This window comes from Miniopterus schreibersii, assembly GCF_964146895.1.
Source record: "Miniopterus schreibersii genome assembly, chromosome: 6".
Taxonomy (NCBI): Eukaryota; Metazoa; Chordata; class Mammalia; order Chiroptera; family Miniopteridae; genus Miniopterus; species Miniopterus schreibersii.
Genome location: NC_138107.1, coordinates 26,863,111 through 26,890,260, shown reverse-complemented (window position 1 = coordinate 26,890,260; position 27,150 = coordinate 26,863,111). Strand labels below are relative to the sequence as shown.

The 27,150-nt window shown below is 34.8% G+C and overlaps 1 protein-coding gene across 1 annotated transcript in view; it reads left to right on the top strand.

The window, feature by feature from the left end:
* EYS (eyes shut homolog) overlaps positions 1-27,150 on the top strand; it is a gene marked incomplete at both ends in the record, with an annotated part of 1,105,706 nt that overhangs the window by 535,702 nt on the left and 542,854 nt on the right. The window contains 3 exon segments of the mRNA XM_081140616.1: positions 3,150-3,271; positions 17,804-17,996; positions 19,158-20,912. Of these exon segments, the coding sequence (XP_080996742.1) occupies positions 3,150-3,271; positions 17,804-17,996; positions 19,158-20,912 (2,070 nt within the window).

The window sequence follows — 27,150 nt, the reverse complement described above, 5'->3', positions numbered from 1 at the left end:
CTTCTGAAACTTTTTTTAAAAAAATATCTCACCTGCTGGATTTTCAGTGCCTGTTTTATATTCCTTTACTCTGTTCCCATTTCTTATCATCACCTTGTCCACACCAGTACAAGGACATTTATCTTATTTATTTTATGGGTGTGATTGGCCCTCGGCATTCATTCCTGTCTATTGTGGTTTCTGTACTGCAGAGGAAAGAAAATTGTAAAAAACTACAACATCTAGACTCCCTTGTAGCTGACGTTGTGAATATAAATTGAGTTCCACCAATAATAAACATACCTGACATCTGGAAGGCCTGGTGGAGGCCATTTATGAATGTGTTAGCGATTTCACCTGGTGAAGATGGTCATGGACATGTAGAATTTTCTGCAGCAGATTTCACTGTTGAGTCACTGACTTTGTACTAAAGAGCAGTGGTGGCAGGAGGGTGGACAGACTGCAAGCCTGTGTTCAGTCACTGGCCTCAGAGTAGGAAGAGGCAGCTGGGGAAGTTGCGGTGGCAGCTTCTGGAAATCCAGCTTCCCTCAGCTAATGCAATGGGTCCTGGAACTCAGTAATTCTAGTGGTGGCTTTTATGTTTTTCACCTGACTGAGGAGGTCTCTCCCAGAGTCATATCTGTGGTCTTGGAGTTACTCCCAGAGCCCTTTCTTCTAATAATCTTGTAAGCATCTTAATTTATTCCCTGTTATTAAGGCCCTTTTTGTCTTAAATACCTAAAGTGGTTTCTGCTTTCTGTACTGAATGATGACTTATTTTCTATCCCAGCTTGTTGTTTTTGCCCAAGACAGCTTTAATGTTTCCTTAAGCTTAATGTAACCTTAACCAGGCTTCTTCTTGACTCCAGGCCCCTGACCTCCCTTTCTTTAGAGCATTTAATTTAGAAAATTGCAGTTGTAATTTCTTTCTCTGCCCCTTTGAGATGTAAACCTTCTTGCCATCTCTTGGCAATTTTGAAACCCAGAAATGTCTTTCTCAAGGAACTGGGGCCATCCCTTTGAAATGTGATCACAAGAGAGAGTGCCCCCGTTTTCCAGTCTCCGTGGGAGGGTAGAAGCCTAATGTCAATAAGTGATAAGTAGCAGAGATGCTCTAAATCACATTAACCAACTTCTCCCATCCCAATATCCTCTAGTATTTTTCCATGAGCTCACCCCAGCATTTAAATATCCCCCCACTTACCTTTGGTTAAGTGTAGTTGAGTTCAGTCTCTCTCTCCTATTTCAATAGCCTCTCTCTCTCTTCGTACAATACTCTTGAATAATATATTCCTTGTCTTTTTAAATGTCGGATGAATTTTTTTCTTTCGCAGTTCCCATTTTATGGTTTAAAGTTTTGTAATGCCCTTTATAGTTTTAGAAACAAGAGGAAAACTACATTATTATTTTTAATTGTTTAAAATGTATTGTAAAGTATTTTTTTCAATCAAAAGAATATACAATTAATGTAAATGTATTATTTAAAATAATAAAATGAGCCTTTGTGCAGCTACCATTTGCCTGAAGGAATATCATCAATAATTATAGGCTCCTCTATATCCCTCATTAAGCACATTATTATCCCTCCCCCGTACTAACTATTCTGAATTTTATAGTCAACATCCTCTTACCATCCCTTAGAGTTTTATTATATATGTATCTCTAAATGATGTAATTAAATTTGTATGTATTTGACTTTTATAAGAACACTTACCAGAATGGATTTTTATGGAATATGCTTTTATATTCAACAATATGTTTGTGACATTCAACCAGGTTAATGACCAGTCATCGTGACTTTTTATAAGCCCTGCAAAACTGTTGCTTCTGTCATACCTTTTATACCCTCCATAGTAGAGGTGGCTACAGAATCAGCTTGGCATATGAGAGCACTGCAAAGTGGAGAGTCTTGGCCAAGGGTTTGGTAAATTTAGTCTTCTGGCAGATGCTCTGAAGTTTGATTTGGACTCTGCCAAGTCTTTTAAACTTGTTCTGTATTTTTCTTCTTATAACACATTATTGAATTAAATAGTTTTCTAAGCACCTCGGAATACTTATTTAATTGTTCTCTTTCAACCTATCAAGGAAAAACAATGAGAATATATTGCTAAGTAGGACCAAGATAAGACATTTCCTGATAGCCAGAGTTCAGATTAAATGCTATTAGATAATACATATAATACATATTTTAATGTTGCAATTATAGTACACATAAGTAGTCGGTGAGTAGGGACAGCAGCCTCTAAGTGTCTCTGTTGTTCCTACATAGAATGGTATATTTAGGTATATTCAGGTTAACATTGTCTTAAACATATTAAGATTCATTATAAATAGTTGCCTCATAGAAGAAATCAGTGGTTTAAAAAAATATTCTTAATGTATATGCAGTAAACCATCACTCAGATATTATCTTGTCAATAGGTTAGCAACGTTGTTTTCTGGGTTCATGAAGAAATGCTGGCCAAAGCCAAACAAAGGATACACACACAGTGTTTTAGTATGGAAAAGTAGATCATGATGTTTAAAGAAAATTCTTGCAGCCAATGGTCAGCTAAACCTATACATAATATTTATAGTCTATAGAACCACTGCTTAAGAGATACTAACTGTAAAATACTACAAGTATAACAAGAAAATATTTTATATCTAGAAACTGTAGTGATAGCTTTCCTTTGAATTTAAGAATCTTATGAAAGAAGCATGAGGTGCATTTATTCCATTGCCTTCTATGTATTTATTCCAAAGTAAAATATGTGATGACATTTGAATGGTAATGTAGAATGGCACCATAGGTACAAGCCTAAACTTTATTTCACATACACTTACTTTCATTTCTGCATAACTGTGTGACTTCAGGGCAAATTATTTATCTTCTCGAAGTTTAATTTTCTGATCAACTTGATAGAGATAGTAATAATAGCTACCGAATAGAATGATTATGGAGATTAACTGACAATTCACAAAGATGACCTAGCACAATTATAACAAATATTAAGACGTACTACATATTTTTATATTATAAAATTATAAATGTAACATATATGTATAAAATATATAAATATTATAACACATATGTATATGTTATACATATATACACACATATATACCTATGTAAGCTATCCTTATTATTATTAAAAATTAAATGTCTGCTTTGTGATTGTCTTTAACAGGATGGTCAGGACATCGCTGTGAGAAGAGTCTTGAGTGCATTCCCAACTCATGTGTTCATGAAATATGCATAAAAAATGAACCTGGCTTTGACTCGGCATGTTTATGCATACCCAAATTTGTGGTAAAGATATCATTGTTTTTTGCTGTGAAATTTTTACATTGTCTTTGAAATACTGTAAGTAGTAGAATATTGTATGGTGAAAGATAAGTTTGGAGGGGTTAACTTAGTGCTCTTTTCCTTCTCTGTCTGTACACACTACACTTTTCTTAGCATTCCCCTTTCCCTTCTTGTCTATCTATCACATGCACCCTCAGCCCTTCAAGAGAAAAGCATTCTTATAAATTGATCTAAACTAAGGTGCAAGTGACTTAATGTATTGTCCTTTAATGTTTTAATGCATTTGGAAGGAGGATGCCAGTAGAGGAATTACTTAATATTGTCAGGGTCTTGGCAGAACCTCTATTTTGCCCAAGGACATAGCACTGCTTCCGGTGTTGGACTCAGAGTATTGTGTGTTCAAGGACAATGAATCTGCTTCCTTGGCAAATTTGGACTGGCCTGGACTCCATTAACAATGGAATAGACTTAGCTTGGTAGAAGTGTCTCTAATGAGCTGCAATTCTTTTGACCACAATTTTTTATTGGAGCTGACCGTAGCACATGAGGATAGTAAGGGAATACAACGGGCAAGACTGTGCTGTCAGGAATTTTAAATATATTTATAAATGTCATTAATTGATAGGCCAGTCTCAGCTGGGATTAAAGCTAAATAATTAGACAGGGTATACAGTCAGGTGACTCAGAGCAAGATTAGGGAACCAGACTTCAAGGGAAGGTGAGGTCTGGCCAGTGCCTAAGAAAGATGCTCATGTATGAATGGAGCCAGACATTCCTCAGAGCTGGAAGATCAGGAAGGAGAGGTCAGAAGCAAGACTCTCTAGAGGTCGCTGAGAAATTAAACAGAAAAATGGTCAATGCCTGTCCTCTAAACAAAATAATTTGAGAAAGCCTGGGCTTAAGTCAGATACTCTTTCCTATTGAAGGGTATTCCCAAGGCTCCTCTCTCTGAAGAAACAGAACTACCATCTTTGTCATCTTTCTTTCTCTTATTGTCCTCCGATCTGGCTTTCCCTTGGGGAAAGGTTTTTCCCTTAGTGATCTTAGAGAATTGACCTTTGAGAAAGAATTTCAGGCACTCTGACACCTGAGGGTAGGAGGTATTTGGTGCCAAGAAATAATTTTATGACACCTCAGAATACACAATAATGGCTTCCTTAAAGTATTAGAAGAAAAAAACGGCAACGGTGAAATATAGGCTTTACTTAGCTATATTCTACTGCCAATGAAACCCGATATATAAAAATGTAAATAATTAGATTTATAATAATTATAAATAAATGGTAATTTTTTAGAAATTCTTTTCTTAAACACAAAGAATTTACTGCCAAATATCCTTAAAATGCCTTTAAATAGTTAATCCCCCCGGATATGTTCTTTTATATTAAAATACATGTCAATTAACACTTTAATTACCTCTTTTAATAAAAACATCAAATCTGAAGAACAAATCCATTAGTATAAGTTAAAAATGTAAAAATCCTGAAAACATAATTTTATAAAACCACAAGTCTACTAAATAGAGAGTAGTGTTAAAGATGTACTATATATTTCAGTAAAACATTTAATTAATTTTATAGGTTAATTAATTATAAATTAATTTTAAATTTATATTCTTATAGCCACTCTCTTGAGTACTGGAAAGCTAAAATACAAATGCTTACTGTCATAAGAGATAGTGTATGGGTAAAAAGCTACAAAGTGGTAAGGGGATTCCACTTTTATGAATGCATTGGTTATGTTCTAAAATGAGTAAAGGTGGAGAAAATTTAGTTTATTGAAAAAGAATGTAACATTTACATGTTATGCATATCAATATTATAGCAGTATACAGACATTTTAAATTAAATATATCCTGGAAAATAGCATGTAAATTATTAATTGGACTAGGAAGCCAAATATTTTGCTTAAATATAACAAAACCAAGAAGTTCTTTAATATCTTTGCTTGCATGCTAGAAATATTAATATGAAATTAGAGTCATGGATATTGAAATAAAGGAATAGAATGACAAACTATTTTGAAAATAGGTTTGGCAAATGTATAACATCACTGAAAAATTGCTTTTTAGATTTCTTTTCTCCCTCCTGCCCCCAATTAATACTGTGAATGAATGATATATAAAATAATACGAATCACAATTATGGTGAAATGTCACCATAATTTAAAAATAATGTCACTCACAGAAAGATACAGAATTTGAGAGAGGCTTAAGAAACAAAGCAATTAGAAGGATTACAGACAGGTAAATTGACCTGCTTTAGGATTAAGTGTGCATGTTGAGTCTAATTGAAGGTGAAAACAGTGGCCATGGGGCAGAATTGACAACTTCCTGAGGGGGTGAGTCATGGCATTCTAGCGACAGAATACATGGGAGGAAATTAAATATTGCACATTGCATTGTTATCGTAATCCAGTATAATTTTTGCATATTTGCATATTGCTCTGTCTATTCTGATATATTGTGAGCTCCTGAAGGGCAGGGGATGATTGTAGTATTTCTAAGAGCACAGAATATAAAACATATGTTTTGATTTTGGTCACCTTTATTGAGGTTGTTTTATTGAAGTCCTTAGCACATAATTATAGTTATTTTAAATTCCTAGTCTGATAATTGCAAAATTTCTGCCGTATCTGAGTCCGATTTGGGTGCTTTCTCTGTCTCTTCAAACTCTGTTTTCTGTCTTTTAGTATGCCTTGTAATTTTATGTATATATATAGGCAGACATCATGTGCTGTATAAAAGTAATTGAAATAAATAGGCCTTTAGCATGAGACTATTTTTATCTGGCGAGGAGCCAGGCCGTGTTTACTGTTTGTTCTGCCTCTAGGTATGAGGCTAAAATTTCCTCTGATATCTTTGTTTTTGTCTCTCTTGTAATCATGGAATATCATTAGAAACTTCTTAAGTAGATCTAAGATGTGCAATTCTTTCCATTGTAACCCCATGTTGTTATTGATGTGGCTAAGAAAAGATTGTTTCCATGATGTGAGGAAGATATAGCTTTAAATAGTGCTGTGAGCGGGTCTCAGTGTTTCAGAGAGCCTGTACCTCACCTCTGGGCTCTGACCTTGACCTGGACTCCTCAGCCTCCTTGACCTTCGATGCAACAAGAGGCTTCAAGAGGCTGGAGTCGGGTATTTCCTTTCTCCCAGATCAATTAGACTCTGGTAAAATTATTTCCCTGGAGGTCAGTCCTTGTTAAGAACACAATTCTCTAGAGTATTTCAAATGGCTATTCTCTCCCTATTCGCAGCACAAAGTCAATTTTTCTCCTATCTGCACTGTGAGAACCTGCTAGAACTCCTGGAGGTAAAACTTAGGAAAGCGTGGGAAGCCCTCTTAGACCGAGCCCCACCTGGAGGTTTCCTCTCAAGCATGTCCTCATCGGTCCGCCAGCATTTTATCAGAGTTCTTTTTCTTACCCTGGTACTGGCTCCAGCAGTGGTTTCTGTTCCTGAGTTTCTGCTCTGGTGATTTTCTGTATTTGTCTGACTCTTCACAATTTAGGGGTGGGGAGCAATTTGCCCCATAACCTCAGTTCTCTGACACATCTTAAAAGAATGGTTGATTTACAGTTTGTTCAGCTTTTATGTTTTTGAGGGAAGGAGTGGTGACTTCCATGCTTCTTACATGCTGGGCTAAAAACCAAGGGTCTTGTGATTCTTTTAAGTGTGAGAGGACCTATAAATATACTAAATAAAAAAAGAGATGAATTTTCCTTTATTCATAAATTTAATGTGTCTTTTAAAAAACAGATTTCCTGCCCGGCCGGGCATGGCTCAGCAGCGGTTGAGCGTCTACCTAGGATCCAGGAGATCGGGGTTCGATTCCCGGTCAGGGCACATGCCCGGGTTTCGGGCTCGATCAATGACTCTCTCATCATTGATGTTTCTATCTCTGTCTCTCCCTCTCCTTTCCTCTCTCTGAAATCAATAAAGATATATTTTTAAAAACAAACAAACAAAAAAACACAGATTTCCTTATTTTAATTAGGCTTCCCAGGTATCTCATCTGGAATGATATATTTTTTAGAGTTGCTAGAGAATTGCTTAAAAGGTGCCAATTTAGCTGGTAGTCAGTTCACTAGCATGCGGAAAATTTAAAAATTATAACATTTTTTGCACGCAGAAGTATACCAGATGATATGATGTTACATATAACATGTGTTAAAGGACATTAATATATATCAAATTATTGGGAATATGCAGCTGTTGGATTTCTGATTATATTGAAACAATATAAACCATTAAGCTTTTTATGAAAATAATTGGTAGCAATTCTCTTAACATTAAGTCTATTTAAGTCAACCTAAACTTCTCTCTGACATTTTTCTTCTTCAAATTGCTCTTCAGAAAGATGCCACATCCTCTCTATATTCCTTCTATTTAGTCTTCTTTTAAAACTCTCACTAATTACATTGCCTTATAAAAATGTTAGCTAAGCTGCATGTTTATGAGATTAGAGAAAATTAATATGACTACAATTATTATTTCTTTGATAATGGAAAGTAACTTGAGAAGTGAACAGCCCCTTGGATAGGGGAATGACAATCTATTTTTTCCCCTTGAGAATTAATTGTTGGTAGATAATGTAAAACCTGAATTCTCAGGTTTTCTTAATGTGTAGAGTTGTGATAATCTTTGACAAACTGATAATTAGTGTGGATTATTCTTGTTAGCAGATCCCATTGCAAAAGTGAATCAAAACATTACAGTACTTACATTGTTCTGAAATCCAAACGCTCTGTAAAGGAATTTAGTGACAGAACGTAATTTATTTAATGTCTTAGACTTGCTAAAATTCAAGATAAATGATCTCCCTCTTTTTAACTTGATCAGCACTGCCCATTCTTTCCTCAGTAAATGAATTTTTACCAAACAAGATTGATCCTTACATTAAGTGATGATTGTTAATGTATCTTGCTTAATGAATTTTGAAAATGATAGCAGTCAATAAAGTGTCAGTTGCATTCTTTAAAATAAAACACAGATCTTTATGTAATACAGAGGCTGCATTTGTACTAAAGTGGAGGGGAAAGGAAAAAGTCTTTTTTGAATGAGAAAAAAAATGATCTGAGTTCTGCAGCCATGCAGTCTATTTGCAATATCTGGTTCATCTTCTAAATAGACCAAATAAACAAGACACAGAACAGCAAGATAGACTATTTGATTTGATGTTTGTCTATGGTTCTGATGTTTATTTTCTCATGATATAAAGTCATCAATATTGCTAATAAATATTTACAAGTATTTATTGTGTTCAAAATGCCATGATTCACCCTATTAAATAAAGCTTATAGTCTCTATATTGGAAGTCAATAAGCAAACGTGCTACATTTTTATCTACACTTCATATCAGAAGCCTACCCCAAGAGATTGCTCAGTATTGCTAATGAGAATGCTAAATATTCAACAGCCTTAGAAAAAAAGCTTATTCTGTTTCTCATGACCAATTTCAGCATAAACAACAGGGATGTGTGTTCTAAGCATTCTAGGCAACACACTAACTTAATATTTTGTAACTCACGGGATGTGATGGTTTTAGGAGAGGAAGAAAGGTGCAAATTGGAATGGAAACACATTTCAGCAATGAAAAAGAAGTCATCTGTAGGAAATAAATATAATTTACAATGGGAAAATGTAGTTTAACATTTTCTTACATTTTATATAACATATTTTGCATATGCTAAATGTCTTACAATGGTGGTTTTTCTTGGTAAATGAAGTATAGTAGAATTATGACTACCCTGTAGAGGTATTGAGATATTATGAGTAATGGCCACCCAGCTCCCATCTTTATATATTTGTTTCTTATTTAAATATGGTGGCGGTGAAGTAACATATGTGTTTGGTAGAACCTTAGAATATTCTTGGTGTTGTATACTGCCTCAGAGGAGAATAGCCTTAACACGTCAGATCTCAGTTAAATCTATAACATGAGAGCACAGACGAGTTGCCTGCTAAGTCATACCTAAGATGACACTGTTAGTTCATTGGAGAGTTGGAAATAAAATGTTAAATGCCCACACTTACAATTTGGTGCTCTTTCCTCTATACCATGCCTTTTATTCATTTATTATTAAGATAAATATATCTATGCAGTATTGGTAAGGATGTGGGCAGAAGGTATCATTTAGAAGAGGAAGAAAGGTGCTAATTTGAATGGAAACACATTTCAGCAACGCAAAAGAAGTCATCTGTATGAAGTAAATATAATTTAGAATGGGAAAATGTAGTTTAATATTTTCTTACATTTTATATAACATATTTTGCATAATCTAAATGTCTTACAATAGTGGTTTTTCTTACAAAAAAACCCACTACATCACAAAATAAAAGCATGGTCTGGATTCCAAAATTTATTCCAAAGCCATTCCCACTATTTACATCTCCCAACAAAGTAGTACATTTGTTATAATTGTTGAACAAGGTTCTTACCCAAAACAATTTACGTTAGGGTTCACTATTGGTGTTGTACATTCTATGAGTTTTGACAAATGCATACGGATATGTATCCACAATGACAGTGTCATACAGAGTATTTTCACTGTCCCAACAACTTTCTCCCTCTCCTCTAACTTCTGGCAGCCTCTGATCTTTTTACTGTCTCAGTTTTGCATTTTATCCAGAATTGTTTATAGTTGGAATAATACAATATTCAGCCTTTTCAGCTTAGATTATTTCACTTAGCAGTATGCATCTAAGTTTATTCTGCCTTTTTATGGCTTGAGAGCTCATTTCTTTTTAGTGCTGATTAATATCCCATTGCCTGCATTCACCACAGTTTATCCATTTGCTTGCTGAAGGACATCTTGGATGCTTCCAGGTTATGGCAGTTATGAATGAAACTAGTATAAGCAACTATGTGTGTGTAGGTTTTAGTGAATTCATAAGTTTTCAATTTACTTGGGTAAACACCAAGGAAATGCTGGATTGTATGGTAAAAGCATGTTTAGATATGAAAGAAACTGCCAAACTCTCTACCAAAGTGCTGTACCATTTTGAATTTTCATAAGCAGTTAGGTAGCATTTTATTATTTATATTCATAGCAATTGCCAAAACTGTAGTCCATCAGTGATTTGTCTAGCTACATGTTTAATGTGTGACCAAACTCCCCCTGCCCCTTCTTTCCCCATTGCACCTTTCATGTCTGCTCTGCTTCTCTCCTCTCCAATAAGCTTCAGAAGGACCACGACTACGCACGTTGTGTTTACCTCCACTCTCCACATTGATACTACATTAATAGATTTTAATAAATCTTTGTCAAGGGACCAAGAACATGGATGAGGCCATAAATATTTTGGTGTTCATTACATAACAAATTTGCAATACAGAGGCTATTGGATTCAATGCCATATACCAATAAAGATATAATGAATTCCTTTCTACCATAATACTTAAAGTGATTTAAAATAAAATTTGAGCCATAAAACATCATTAAAATTAGTTGTCATTTGCGAAGGAAACATTTGCCAGACTGTTTTGAATGCATTACTTTATTTAATGTTTAAAACAAACTGTTGTATAAGAATCATTATTATCCTTTTTGTACAGATGAGAAAACAGATTTGGAGAGGTTGAAACACTTTTCGATAACTGGTAAATGTTAGAATTATGTTTGTCCAGTGAATCCAAACTCTACATCCATAAACCCTATTTTATTCTGCGTTCAATTATAGTTCTGAATCTTCTCACTCCAAGCTATGCTCAAATTTCTTTTGAAAAACAGTCTACACTATAAAGGATTTAACTTATATAATTCCTACGAAAATTAGTTTACATTTTTAAACCAAAATTTCTTATTTCACATGGTTCTTACATTATAGCAAATGGACCTGTGCATTTTACATCTGCAAGTTTATTCTATAAATAATTAAATGCAACTAGGGAGCAGGAGGAAATATGATAGCCCACATCGACTGCATTTCTTTGATGATTAAAACCAATCTTTCTGTTTCCCTGCTTATTTCTGGCATTGTCACTAAGAAACAGCAGGATTTTAGTGCTTCCCTTGTGGCCTAGGAGTCTTTTTTTAACTCGTACTCAATGCACCTGGTTTAGTATTTTTTTGTTGTTGCTCTTAATTAAAAATAAATGAAATCAAGAAAAAAGTCAATCTATAGAAAAGTAAGGAAGAGTAAGGCTTGTTGCTTGTCCTTCTCCATGCAGCTCAGGGGTACAGATGTTCAGCACAACATATTTTTCTTGCTGCATTTGATTTATTTTAGGTGTTAGATGGTGTCCTTGTACCATAGTGCTTGATTTGTTTTGGTCTGTCTTTGTGTAACTGTTTTCGTGTCATTTGCACCTGCATTTCCCAAGTAAGGGGAAGACTGTGTGCATATTTTTTCTCAGAATTTGAGATCAGCTTCAAAGCATTCTAACTATAAGACTAACTTACTTTAATATGAAGGGAGAAAGATTGTCAAAATATGTTATAGAATAGAAAACAGGCTTCATAGTGTTCAAAAGCCATCCTGTTTAATGTTTTAAAATAAAGATTTCTGTTTAATATTTTAAATGGTATATAAGGTAAAGAAATGTATAAAATTAGCAGTGTTTTGATGAATTATTGGTATGTGCCATGCACACAACTGTGGCTCTTTTGGTTGATGTAAAAGGAGCCCAAAGAGAGAGGGAAACATCAATGTGAGAGCGAAACATCAGTCGGCTGCCTCCTGCATGCCTCCCACCAGGGGTCGAGCCCACAACTGAGGCATGTGCCCTGACCAGGAATTGAACCAGCAAACTTTAGGTGCATGGGATTATTTTTGTTCTTAAAAAGCCATAGACTACTAGGAGTGCAAAACATGTCAAACAATCACAATATGATAGATTTCATGAGAGCAAAGTAGTGACGTACTAAAAAAAATTAAAGAACATACAAGGTGTTTGACAGATGTTTACTGACCACTAGCTATGTAAGTATGCAGCAGACATCATACTAGCACTGGCCATGGTGGCGAATAGGGCGATAGGTTGCTGCCTAGAGAAACTTTTAGTAAACTGATAAAGACATATGCATCAAGTTGATGTACAAACAGTCATGCGATTGACAAATCTAATTATTAGCATGAACTCTATGCATATTGATTTTATATAGGAAATTTCAGAAAAACTAAAAATAAAAATAAGTATATTACCCAACTGTACAGCATAAAAGAATCTCAATATTACATATTTTATACCTATATATTCTTAACATTTAATCTCTGATCAATAATATAGGTTTTTTATTATCATTATGGGTGAATGATATCAATCTTCAGGATAGAATTCCCACCTTCAATTTGACATCTACTTTACCTTTCATCTTCCAGTCAAGTTAGATAACTGCATACAGGATCTGCCAAGTATCCTTCATAGGACAGCAACACTGGATCAATTAGTTTCTTAATCAGGAAAACAGAAATAATTTCTAGCATTTATAATAGAGAGGATTGGTTACCGAGGTGAAGGAAGAGCAGAGATCCAACTAGAGGACAGTGAGGTAAGCACAGATTAGCAACAGCATGAAACTACCCAAAGGAGCCTGGGAAGAAAAAAGGAAGAGGCGGTGACCATGGGGAAAACTCCCCTGAAAGATGCTGCCTGAGACAGCGCCTGTGCTTACAGAGAGGAGTAGAGATGCCTTGGTTTCTCCCTTCCTCCACTCCTCACTGTGACACCAGTGGCTCCACTGGTGGACACCAACTACTACAGAAACCCAGGAAGTGCAGCCTACAGTCAGTCAGGTCCCCCCAACCTGACGCAAAGCAGAGAAGGGGGAAGGAGAGCAATGGATCTGAGGCCACAAAGGTCCAGGACCGACTCAAACAAAAATGAAAGACACCACCAACTCTTGGTGATAGGATTAATATACTGCCTTGCATGATGAGCATTTTCTCTGGAACTGGATAGAACCCAGTTTCTTGGTATTTACTGTTGTTGAGGTTGGTGGGACAGTGTATTTGTTTTTATTGCTGCGTGACAACTTACTACAAATTTAGCAGGTTAAAACAACATTCATTTGTTAGCTAGTAGTTGCGTAGGTCAGAAGTCAGGCACGGCGTGGCTGACTTCCCAGGCTTCTCGGCTCAGGCTGAAATCAATGTGTCAGCTAGGTTAACTTCTTCCCTGGAGGCTGGAGAAAAATCTACCTCCAAGCTCATTTCTGCCATTGGCGGAATTCAGTTCAGTGATTAGCTTTGGTTGATTGTATGTCTGAATTCCTCCTTGCCTAGCTGGTTGTAGCTGGAGGCTGCCCGCAATTCCTAGGGCCTACCTGAATTTCTTGCTGTTTGGCTCCTTCTATGTTTAAACCAGGGCTCAAATCCTTCTTTAAACCAGCAACAGGGCCCAAATCCTTCTTATACTTCAAATCTCTGCCTTCTTCCTCTGTACACAGCCAGAGAAAACTCTGGTTTTAAGGGGTGTATGCAATCTTTTTTTCTTTTTTTTTAATCCTCACTAGAGGATATTTTTCCCATTGCTTTTCAGAGCGAGTGGAAGGGGGGGGGAGGGGGAGAGACATTGACTGGTTGCCTCCTGCATGTGCCCCAACAGGGGCTGGGAATTGAGCCTGCAACCAAAATACGTGCCCTTGGCCGGAATCGAACCTGGGACCCCTTCAGTCCATGGGCCGATGCTCTCACCACTGAGCCAAACTGGCTAGGGCCAATCTCCTTTTCTTAATGTCAACTGTACCACATAACATCGCCCAACCTAATCATGGGATGAAATCTATCATGTGTTATGCAGGGCCTATACACTTGAGGGTTGGGAGGGTGGGGAGTGGAGATTTAGGATAGGCAGGAAATCTTGAGGGCATCTTTAAATTTATAACTCTGCCTACCGCAGACACGATGAGAGTAAAGTTTCGCCTTGTACTTCCCCCCACCCCCCCCCAATCTAACCAAGACGTTATGGGGGAAGTATACTAACTAGATGCAAAGTATTGCTAATTGGTCTTATGACTGGACAGTGATTTGTAACTGTCCTGAGAATTTTTGTAGTAAAATCTATTTAGTGAAACTTTTTAGAATTAGAAATGATGTAAATAATGTAAGATTTTACCAAAAAGCAGAGATTATCTAAAGAGAACTTCAGTTTAGTGAACCTTTTCTAATGAAACATGATAATTCCAATTAGCATAAATTGCAAGTTTCATGTCTAGGAAACTAGGAAGAGTTTATTGCTTCTAAGAACTGTAATTGATGGGGTAACTAAGCTTACACTTAGAAACTGACTTGCTTGGTTACTTTATCTTGGCTCCTTTCCCTAATGTTTTCTTTATAATTCTACAAGAAACACTGTGTCATGAATTTAATCATACAAATCATCTGAACTGTTTCTTTTGATTGTCAAAATAGTATTTCATTTAAGAAGGCAAATATTACCCTGAACAAATTCACAAACAGCAGCAAGGTACAAGCAGGTAAATCCAGTGCTATAGTGTCTGGCAAAATACTATATAATAAGTAGGCTGATAGCATCGATGTGTTGCATAAGACCCTGTCATAGCAGACTCTCCCCCCACCCACACATACACTTGGTCTAATATTCTGCTGTCGCTTACTTGAATATTTAACCATTTTTCAACAAAGGGATCCATATTTCCATTAGCACTGGTATCCATAAATTATCCAGTTTTCAATATAAACAATAAACATAATAATATATATTTTGATAGTATGAAAAAATTCAAGCTGTCAATTATTTTAGTAAACTTTAAGGAGTGAATTTGGCCCCCCAGTTCTGAGGAAAGTAGCTTAAACTACAGAATTAGATTGATATGACACTGATTGTGACCACCGGGATTTTTTTGTTTGTTTGTTTGTTTGTTTTTGCCTGTATTGCATGCTCATTATTTCAAGTAGAAAATTCAGTTGAAGTATAACATTACATCTTCAACTATTACTGTCAATAGAATGAAAAAATGTAACCCACAGGGTTGTAAACTCTTTTCAATAATAGCCACTGTTTTGCACAGAATGTAACACATTGTTGGTGATCATTAATTTTAATTGATAGTGATGTTTGTTAAACAGGCTGTTAAAATAGAAGGGTGTTTTAATTATAGCATCTAAAATGATCAACTATAGGGTAGAACTGTTTATAGCAAATGTTGAAGATGTAACAAGAGACAAAAATATAGCATATTGATAGAGTGTAGGTTGTGAAGCCTCATTGCCTACATATGAATCCTGGCTCTGCCATTTTCCAGCTCTGTGACTCCAGATTAGAGAAAAGGCTATGGGATAACACTGGTTTCATTTAAATCATACTTCTTACTTAAGTGAAATAAATTAAGGGTAATTCTCTCTTGAGAGAGACTCATATATTCAATTCCCTATTCTACACCCATATCTGGATGTAAGATTCTCAAATTTAAAGAGTTTTAACAGAAATTTTGGTCTACCTCCAGTTCCTAACTGATCTTCACCACTGATCTTCAAATTATTAGGTGGCAACACCACTCACCTCATTGATAGCACTTAACAACAGTCACTGACACTTGGCAATTGATTAATAAACATTTGTTGAGTGAATACAGAGAGGGCTACACAATGTCCTTGGAAAAGTAGATGACCGTATTCTCATACAGCTCTGATTTGAAAGATGTTATTTGCATTATTTTTCTCAAATACAGATTTAGAAAGAAAAAAATATTTTTTAAAAGTTATGAAGTTTTATGTAAATGACTCTAATCATCTTGGCACATATTAAGTTTTAATAAATATCAGTGAAGTATCACCTGGAAGAATGAATGTATTAACACATCCAATGATATAGTAGTCGACACTATTAGAGAACATATCAGGATCATAGAGACAAATGTTGGCAGTGTCAGTGTAAAGTTGTGTAAGGATAGATAGGTTTAATCAGTGTATATTAAGTGTCATACATCATTCTTACGGCAATATCTTAGCCCTATGTCATTAAGCATTCAAATCACCTAGTTTTACATGTTCTGATCTAATGCATGTCAAGGTAACCTGTGATTTTTGTGTAGCTATGAAGACACACAGAAAACTTGTTGATCATGAGGCCTTTGAGGATCCCTTAACCCTGTGGTAGAGATTTTTCAAGGTAGTTAATAATAGCTTCTGATTGTGATTCAGTAGGAAAATGCTGACCAGGACGTGCAAATATTTATGAGCTGTGTAACAGCTACTTTTTCACTGTAAGCTAGTATATTGACATTCTGGTCTCTATCCTAGTTTCCTGAGCATTTTTATTAATCTATCATCTTTCCAAGGCTTGCTACTTACCCTGGAATGGAGAATAAATCTCTTGGTCTTTAAAGTTTGGAATCATAATACATCATTTTCTTGCTGTTTCTTCTATCACTTCTACCTTCACTTTTTACTATTTTCTGTATGTTAAATTTTTAAACCAGTTATATAACATCAAGAATTCTATGGCCTTCATAAGTACTTTCAGGTGTGATTTGAAAGTGAATACAGTATATTTAACAGTGAAACAAAAAAAGAAAAAGGGTATCTAAAGCAAAATTTAGATTTTGTTCAAATTAGATACAATCTTGGACAAATACTAGAACAGTGAAGCCAGATAACTATTGAATATGTCTTTAGAGTTAAGAAATAGAAATGTATTTGTATTTTAAAATAATATTTGAATTGTATTTTCTTAATGTTTAAAATTCTTCAAATAGTATAACTAATTTTTAACCATTTAAAGGAGTCTCCCCTGATCCATTTGCACTTGTTTATGCATGCATCACAGTTCTCTTTCCTATGAGCTAAAAAAAAATTCTTTTATAACTATATGGCAGAAATAAGCTCTTCACATCAAACTAAAACATGTAAGGATCATTGCTTGTAAGCCCATATGAATTTAAATGATTCAAACATCACAAGAAAAGGTTTGTAAATTATCTATTGTAGATACTGAATTTTGTATTATATTTCAGATAAATATGACATTTAGAGCAGAAAAGTTTATATTCCTTTTAATCCTCACCTGAGGATATGTTTTTATTGATATTAGAGAGAAAAAGAGAGGGAGGGAGAGAGAAATATCAATGTGAGAAATACCAATTCGTTGTCTCCCTCATGGGCCCCATCTGGGATGGAGTCTGCAACCCAGGTATGTGCCCTGACCAGGAATCTAACCCATGACCTTTTGGTGTTCAGAACAACACTCCAACCAACTGAGCCACCCAGCCAGGGCTGAATGGTTTATAATTTGTAATGGAGCCATTAGATCCATATTGACTCCCGTACAGTACAAATTTTTCATTGGAAAAAAAAAATCCTCAAGGCAAATGTAGTCTTTTGACTTAGAGGAATTAAGAATAAATTTAGCCATTCAATTGAGCATATCCAAAATATGAAAATTGAATTAATTTTCAAATATAGGTAAAATTTACTATAGAGGTTTTATTTTCAAACAAAATAAAGTGATGACTTGATCTATTTAATACGACGACTATTAAAATGCAAGTGACCTCAAAACTAATTTTAAAAGTTCTCTCTCATAAATTGAAAAAAAACTCTGAGCTTAATTAATGTAATTATTGTTTGCAGACCTGCTCCATTGAGCTTCTTTGTGGTGATGATATAAGGAGAATTAGCTGTTTACCTCCCATCTCTCAAAGAACAGATGCCATTTCTACACAAACATATACAGTGCCCTCTTCTGAGAATTTAGTCAGTAGCTTTCTATCTTCAAGGGCTACAAGGCTATGGACTATAATGAATACTTATTCATTTGATCAAGGTAAGTAGATGAGAGTAAGATATGAAGACATTTGTATTTGAGAAAGTTGCATATTGAAACTTATTTTCTGATATTGCAATTTTTCCAAGATACATATATCAAAAGCATAAAGTTGTCTTAACAATTCTTGTTGGTTATGTATCATGTTTGAAGTTTTGTTTTAAGAATATTGATGTACTTTGCTAATAAATACTCTTTCTAAAAGAATGCAAAAATGTTCATTAATAGTCTTTATTCTGAAATGTAAATATGGGTATTGAACTAGACCTCCAATCTCAGCTCATTTTGTTTTAACTATCAGTAAAAATTATTTATAAGGGTTTTGTACTATTTCCCTCATTGTCTTTATTTAATGTCCTTTAAATATTATATGTAAATTTATATTCTTATCAATTTATTGAAAAAATACTCTGAGTTTTAAAAATCTGTTTTTTTAATTCTTGTTAAGTATTTTGATAACTTGAATATGTTTTAATATATCATAGTATTTAATTTGCTAAGTCATATGATGCCATATTTTAAATACATATCGTATGTTAAATTCCACATTCATTCTTCATATAGTCAGTCACTCAGAACAATCAGAATGAGAATTATAGCCCTTAGCAAGATATTCATTGTTTAAAGAAAATATTTTTGAAGGCTGATATTATAAGCAGAAAGGCAGACTCCCCTATTTTTGTCTATATAAATTTCTGTTCTTTTAAAGAATTAAATTGAAATATATGATCTAATACACAGAATATTTTACCTATTTAGAAAGTAAAATTACTTTTTCTAACATTACTAACCCAGTAGGTCAAATAGTAATAGTCACTGATCAATCAATGACAAAGAGTTGTAAATTTTTCATGTTTTATAATTCAAAGGAGTTATTTAGTTTGTAATGTGTCCATTCTGCCTAACACCATTTGTTCTGACTTTGGCCCTCCCGTGGAGTGTGGATAATAGGAATCTTTGCCTTATGCAGTTTGTGTAGTCACTAAACTTTCTCATACACTTTTATATGCAGTATGATTTACAGAGCCATATTTGTCTGCATATAATGGCTGTGAGGTGGCAATGCAATTTGCAGAAGAGTCAGCCCAGGGCCAAAGTTGTTCATTTTCAATTCATTTTTATTCTTTCTTTCTTTTTAATTTGGCTTTTTCTTCTCTTAAGGTTTAAAGGAGACAGACATTTTCAAGCATGATGTTCTCTCAACCACTGGCTTGTCAGCATTAAGTATTGGCATATCTTTCGAAAGCTATTTACTGGAAGAACTGATTTCTACTAGACAGCTTTCAGCAAAACACACTCTTACTTCTTCCATAGCTGTTTCCTCTTCTCAGTTTCTGAACTTTGATGTTTATAACCCAACACAAATTGTCCGGAGCAGTACATCTGTATCACATATGCCTGCCCAAACTTCAGCTGGCACACCAGGATTCTCCTTCAATAGGGGAGAGAGGACCTCACTTATCATCTCTTCCTTAATGGCAGATTTTATTTTTCCTACACAATCTTTATTATTTGACAATGATCCGACTGTTGCCTTATCTGCTACCGAAATGAGTTCAGTAATTAGTGGCATTCCAAGGGCTGATGTTGAGTTTAAAAGGCACTCACTACTCTCCCCTGGATTCCTGCTCACAGCTGCTTCCACAAGCACCCCTCCAATTGTTTCTAGAGGGTCTCAAGAGGATACTGAGAAATATTCAGCTGTCTCCGTAATTTCAAGAAGAGAGTACTGGAGATTGCTGAGCTCCTCAACATCTTCCATTTCTCCTGCTAGGATAATTATATCTAAACAGGTAGCCGTCTTAAACTCACCCACTCTGCCCAGATTCACTACACAAGCCTCCATTCCCAGTGACTACCAGATTATTACCGAAGCTTCTAGCAACCGGAGACTCACAAATACCAAATCACAGACTGCTGATTCCTTAAGTGAATCAAGCCAAACACGTGCAACATGTTCTATGACTGAAATAAAATCGTCTCATAAATTCTTAAATCAAGTTTCGCATAGCAAACAGTTCCATTTTTATGAGACATTCGGGATGAGCTCAGCGATATTAGCCAGCTGGTATGCACTAATGGGAACACAAAGTATCACTTCTGGGCATTGGTTTTCTTCTGCTACTGAAATAACGTCATCAGTGGCATTCACAGAACTGTCATCTTTATTTCCTTCTAAAAAGAGTACAAAAGGAATAATAATAATTTCATTCTCACCCTTGGAGGAATCCATTGCCCTGTCAAGTAATTTGGATGTTAATTTATGTTTGGATAAGACTTGTTTACCCATTGCCCCTTCACTAAGTGTCTCTTTAAACCTGATGAATTCTGATTTGGCTTCAACACTGGCTACCGGTGATCCATGTGTATCAAGAAACATTTTTAAAATATTGAAAATAGGACAATATGGTATAACTCTGTGTCCCACCAAAGTACTGAATCAAGACAATTTATTGGGCATGCAAGAGAGTAAAGGATCTCAAAAACAGTTCAAGTTTCACAAAAGTGGTAGTTCTCTGGATTTTGGATTTAACTTACGAGGTCATCCAGAAACTGTATGTTCAAAGGACCTCAAATACAACCCTCCACTGTATATAGACTCAATGTCTGATATCTCAGAAACAACCGCTAATGTTGCATTATATACCATTTCACCAACTCAGTCACTTCCGATACAGACCTCTTTCCCCACGGCTGTATTTATGCCTGCTCGGACATATTATTCAGATTATCTGACTTTAACATCTGATTTAAAAGAAGAGTTCAGAACATCTTCAGAATGGTCCAGATGGGAACTTCAGCCTAGTGTGCATGCCTGGGAGTCTGCTGCTGCAGGCCAGAGGCTCCCCATCATTGCATCTCTTCCTTTGTCTTCACTGGAGTCCATTCCAGCACCTCGTCAGCTGATGATTTCTGGTGAGTTTCTCAGTTTCAGTTCAATAAACTTTTAGAAATGAGTTTCTTTTCTACAGGGAAGAAAGAGCCAGTTGTAGTCACCAGGTGCCCTAAACAGGTTCTTTGTAATCAGGGCAGCAGCGAGTCAATGAAGACGGCACCTGCTGTTGTACCTGACACAGATGGTTATTCTTTATGCACTGCCACAAAGGCTACCAGATCAATAGGGGAGTTTGTGGGAGACGGCGCTACTGCTGGCAAGCAATCAGAAACTGAACTAGTTCAATTCATTACAAAGGGTCTTTCAAAGTTTAGGAATAACTTTTATTACTCTCATTTCTTGAAATAGCTTCTTTGTCAGGTTGAACACAATAAAACACACTTTCTAGCATTTTCTTCAGTACTGGTATTTTCTCTTTTTTTAACTGGAAAGATGAAGAAGTTAAGGGATCTTTGTTGGGTTTTTCCATCCTACATGGTGTGGTTTATCATTTCCTAATGCAAAGCTGTGATGCCTTCATGAATATAACTCAGAATATAAATTAAATTCATGTATTTTTTCAACAAAATGCTACATAAATATTGAAACATGATAATATTCTGTGTGTGAACTTGAAATAATTAATAAAAAGCCACTTCTCTTAGATAACTGTCCTTATTTTAAAGCACTTTAGAAATCACTAATCTTCTCTACCTTTGTAATTACTATCAAATTGGGAGGCATGCAAAAAAAATTGATGAATTGTATTTAGCAGAAAGAGATTTTTTTCATCATTTAAAGAAGTTCTATCTTGCAGAATTTCAAGTGTAATTGTGGCAGTGAAGTTAATTTTTATTCAGTGAGAAATTGGTTTTATATGTGTGCATGTGTGGTTGTATGTCTATGCTTCAGAGGAAACACATATTTTAGAAATTTTTAAGAATAGAATTTATGCCAGCCAACTCAATAATATTAAGGACCAAATAATTATATTTGGTGTGTTCAGTATAATAATGAATTTGTTTTTCTTTCTTTCTTGTTTTTCTTTTTCTTTTCTTTTTTTTTTGGGGGGGGGGGTCATCACTTTTATACAATCTTTATTTTATTTTTTAACTTTATTTTTATTGTTTACACTATTACAGATGCCCCCCCTTTGTCGACCTCCACTGAGCCCTCCCCTCCTCTCCATCCCTCCAGCTAATACCACACTGTTGTCTGTGTCTATGGGTTATGCATAGAGGTTCTTTGGCTAATTTCTTTACCTTCTTTCATCCAGTCCTCCCTCCCCCCTCTTTACAAAGTTTCTAAAAATTACATGATAAGTGAAAGTACAAATTTAAATGAAGTGTTCTTCTTGTACTTTTAAAAGATGAAAGCTTTTTATGTAACTAGTATGATTCATCGGCAATGCCTTATATGTCACTTGTCACGTATACGTTTCTTAGTAGATGCAGCTGAGTATACCTCTACTCTAATACAATTTGCCCCTTGGAAATAGTCAGGATACAAATTATACATTTCCAGGAAATCAAATCCTAGGTTTGCTTTCTATGAACAAAACTGTCACATTCTGTTTTTCCCATCCCCTCAACTCCAACTGCAAACACTCTTTGATGATTTTTACCTCCTTCAATTCTCCCAGTCTCCTCCCAGTTTTACTTGCTTCCCTAATCATTTTAGATATGATAATCAATAACTTAAAAGGCACGTGTTAGCATTTTTCAACACGTTCACCTTCTGTGTTGGCCAGGGAATAGACAGTATGCTCCAAGTGAATATTTGCGAAGAATTTATTTACAGAAGTTATTTACAAAGATATGGATAAAATTTAAGGAAAACTCTATGGTTCTGAAGGGACTAGTAATAGCAGAATGTCATTACTACAGGAAAGAGCAGTTATCAAAATCCAGAACCTAAGGAGAAAAACTGCCAGTTTACAGAAGTCATGGCCTTTAGGAAGAGGGGACAGGCAGTCCAAAGCAAACCAACCAGGAGACCAGGAGATATACATCCAGCCTTACCTCCTCTAGTGTCCTACTGGTGCTTCTCGTCAACCAAACTCATTCAGTAGCTGGACATGATCTTTAAAAACAGATCTGGTTCAATCTTCTCATGTAAAGGAAAGGTGGAGTAGGCTACAGTAGAATGTTCTATAGCGCTAAAATCTTGATTAGGTTGCATGACACTGTCAAAATATAGAACAAGTGTATAACTGATGAAGGAAGAATCTCCTTGCATGTTTCTAAAGTGGACCATTGGGCACTATTATTTCCTCCCTACATGCTACTTCTATACTAAAAAAGTATAAAAGGTAGAAAGCCCGTAATTCTGGGCTCCCTTGCTCTGGTGGATCCCTCAGATTGCATTGGGTCACTGAGAAAGAAAATGACACTCCAACCAACCTCTTGTGATAAGCAAAGTGAGGCATCATGGAGTTACCTCTAACAATCTGTTTCTTAAAATTTTGTGTAATTGTGAACTGTGGAATTCCTGGTTTTGCAGGGTAGTGACAGCACTATTTGATTGGATAAAAATGATCTTTCTCAGACATCCTCTAAACCAAACCAGCCTTTGTGGGTCAATTTAACTCATGAAGCAAATGAAGTTTAAGAGAGAGAGAGAAAAACAACAACACAGTATTGTTTTCTTTTTTAAAAAATATATTTTTATTGATTTCAGAGAGGAAGGGGGAGAGAGAGAGAGAGAGAGAAACATCAATGATGAGAGAGTTGTCATTGATCAGCTGCCTCCTGCATGCCCCTGCCTAGAGACTGAGCCCACAACTCGGGCATGTGCCTTGACCAGGAATCAAACAGTGATCTCCTGGATCCTAGGTGGATGCTCAACCATTGAGCCATGTCCAGATGGGTGTATTGTTTTCTTATAGTGATATGACTCACTTTTTCTACTAATTGTTTGAGAAGGATGTAACATAGAGCAACCAGAGCTTCCTGCCTCAAATATCCTCTAATAGCAATGGATAATAAAAATTGTACAAAATAATTTTTTAGTTTTATTTATTTCATTCATAGTCATAAAATTCTAAATTAAAACACATCCAATAAAATATTAGTAAAATTCTAATAAATAACAGAGGGTAATTTTATTCAGGAATGAAAAGAAGAGTCAAATTAAGACATTTAATGATATAATTTGCTACATCTTCAAGTAAAAAGATGTTGACAATTTATAGTTTATTAAGAGTATTTTTCTTTTATTTTTATCATAAGGATTTATATTATCTTCAAAATTTTTAGTATTTATTATTTTTTCCAAACATAAAAATATATAAATAGCTCACAACAATATTCAATGCCATTCTTAAAGTTGAAACAGAAGAGGTAGTTTTATTAAACTCATAAAGTCAAAATGCCTTATATACACATGTGCACATATTTCTTACATAGCATTTAGAACATCTAATGAGAAAATGCATTAACCAATTAACAAAAAATACAAACTACTGCTTCTTAAAACTACAGAGCAAAGGTTAAAAGATAAAATTTATCAAATAACCATAAGATTAGATAAATGGAGATATGATATCCTTATTTGAAGTATCAGACTTTTAAGCCCTTAAGATTCCATAGACACTACATTTGAAAAGTATAAAGCAATTTGAAACAAGTTAAAATGGAGTCATATTTAGAACTTGATCAAGTAATTTTAAAGGGCAAGAGAATAACCAAGGAAGTGGTGAATAGGTATGGCAATAAGGGAGCTTGAATGTTGATGAAATATATTAAAATAAATTATAATAAAGTAGTATGTTATTATTACAGGGATACATATAAAAGGAAATAGAATAGAAAATTCAGATACATATGATAGATATAAAAAACATAAAAAGGGGATTTGAATTGATAAAGGAAGATTTTAATATTTACTAAATTGTGTTGGCCCATTGTCATTTTGAGAATTATTCCTCTCTGCCTTACACCAAAATAAATTCCATGAGGACTAACTAGATAAAATTTCAAAAATAGAAGTAAATAATCAAAATAAAATATCAGTTAATATTTATTTGATCTCTAAATGGTTGTGTTTAAGCTTGAAGCTCATAGTCTTTGGTCTGTGGGTAGGGCCTATGTTCTAATTCTGCTAATGTGGAAAATGATTTGCCTATCCACCAACATAGTTTTTCTCAGTTCTTTTTACTATTGTCAGTCACTTGTACATTGTAAGTTGAAAAAAAGATATTTCTATTCCTTCTCAAGTCTATTTATACTTGTAGCATGTAGTTCAATATGACAAGTTGTCACTTTTATGAACATCCATCAGCAATATTTTGAGATGCTATTTAATGTCAATAATTAAGATATTACTCAAACTGTCTGACAGTGTTATCATCTAAGATTAGCATAACATATGTTCTTTCTTAATAACCATGTTTCAGTTAACAACACATTTTATTGGAGATACACCATGTCCTGGTCTCTGTTTATGGTGTGAGTGATACACTACTAAACAGAACAGATGCTTCTTGCCCTCTTTGAGCTTAATTTCTGGTGGAGAGACACAGAGAGCAAACACTAAGCATAATAAATCTGTGTTTCTTATATAACCTGTTTTATATAATAAAGTGTACATACTACAGTTTTAATATACATACAGAGTGTATATGTATGTATATATAATATAAATTTTTATTTTATATTCTGAGTATATTTATATTACATATGTATATAATATATGTGTGTATATATTATATATTATATATTATATATTATATATTATATATTATATATTATATATTATATATTATATATTATATATTATATATTATATATTATATATTGTGACAGCCTGTATGGATAAAAGAAAAAATGGAGCAGAATAGGAAGGAGCTGGGTGTCACAAGTTCTGGGTAGATGGATGAGAAACAACCAGATGATCAGGTTTGATCTCTGAGGAAGCCGTCTTGAAGGAGGTGAGGGCTGTGTAAATATAGAAAGAAAAACATCCCGTAAAGAGTAAATGGTCAATGCTCTGCTAAGGTAGGTGTGTGTTTGACATTTTCTGAATATGTCAGGGAAGCCATTGTGGTTGAGCAGGTAAGCAAGAGGGATTCTTTTAGAAGATGAGTTCAATTGATAATAGGATGGGGGAAAGACAATAAGATTCCAAGAACTTTAAGCCATTTTAAAGGCCTGTCTTGTATCCTGAGTGAAACACAAATTGTTCCAGGGGTTTGGGCAGAGAAATGACATAATCTGTGTGATCACTCTGGCTGCACCATTGAGAATTGATTAGTGGTTGGGAGTGGGGCTGACATTTAGGCTGGAGACCAGTTAGGACTCAGATGCCCTGGTTGAGGTAAGAAATCACCATGGCGCAGTCCAGAAATCAGCAGTAAAGTCTTGAGAAATGAGCAGGTTCTGGGTATAGTTTGAAGGTTGAGTGAACAGGATTTGCTGATACATTGAATTATTTTTATTTTGGTAACTTATTTTATTAAGCAGAGAAAAATATCTTGAGCCGCCCTCTGAAGACAAATAAGAGAAAATTATGCAAACCAGTTTTTTCCAGACATGCTACAAGTACATTTATCTGGCATTTTATCAGCTATAAAACTGTGTCTAACAATAGATGTTACAATGCAAAAGCCTGATAAGTTTATAATGACATTCCCTATTATATCCCTGAGGCACAGAAAGGCCCTCTAACTTCTGCATCTGCCATGAATTAACTAGTCATGTTCAGCATGAAATATGTGTTAATCTATACTTATTCTTGGGAATTTATTTGTGATTTTGTGTTGAATGGAAGAATTCTCTACTAATCACAATATTTAATAATTCAAGCTATCTGTGCCATGATCATGTGATAATATAGTTAGTATATTCTATGTATGTGTGTGTATATGTGTTGGTATAGACTTGGGTATGTGCTTTGTATGTAACAGGAAGTCAATATGGAATGGAGAGATTTAATGTAATATGAACTATTGAGAGAGAAGATGCTAGAGTTAGAAAATATTAAAAGAAAAGGAGACAGATGCTGAAGACATGAGATTAGATAACATTGATGCTGAAATTTTGTAACTTTGACACAAATGCTGAAATTATGATTATATTTTGATGAAAATGTTTTAGTTTTCTAGGGATTCTGTAACAATATAGCATAAATAAGGGTGGCTTAAAACAATAGCAATTTATTGTCTCATACTTCTGGAACCTAGAAATCTGAAAACAAGATATTTGTAGGACCCTACTCTTTCAATGAAACCTAACAGGTAAATTCTTCCTTGCCTCTTCTTAGTTCCTAGTAATGACTGTC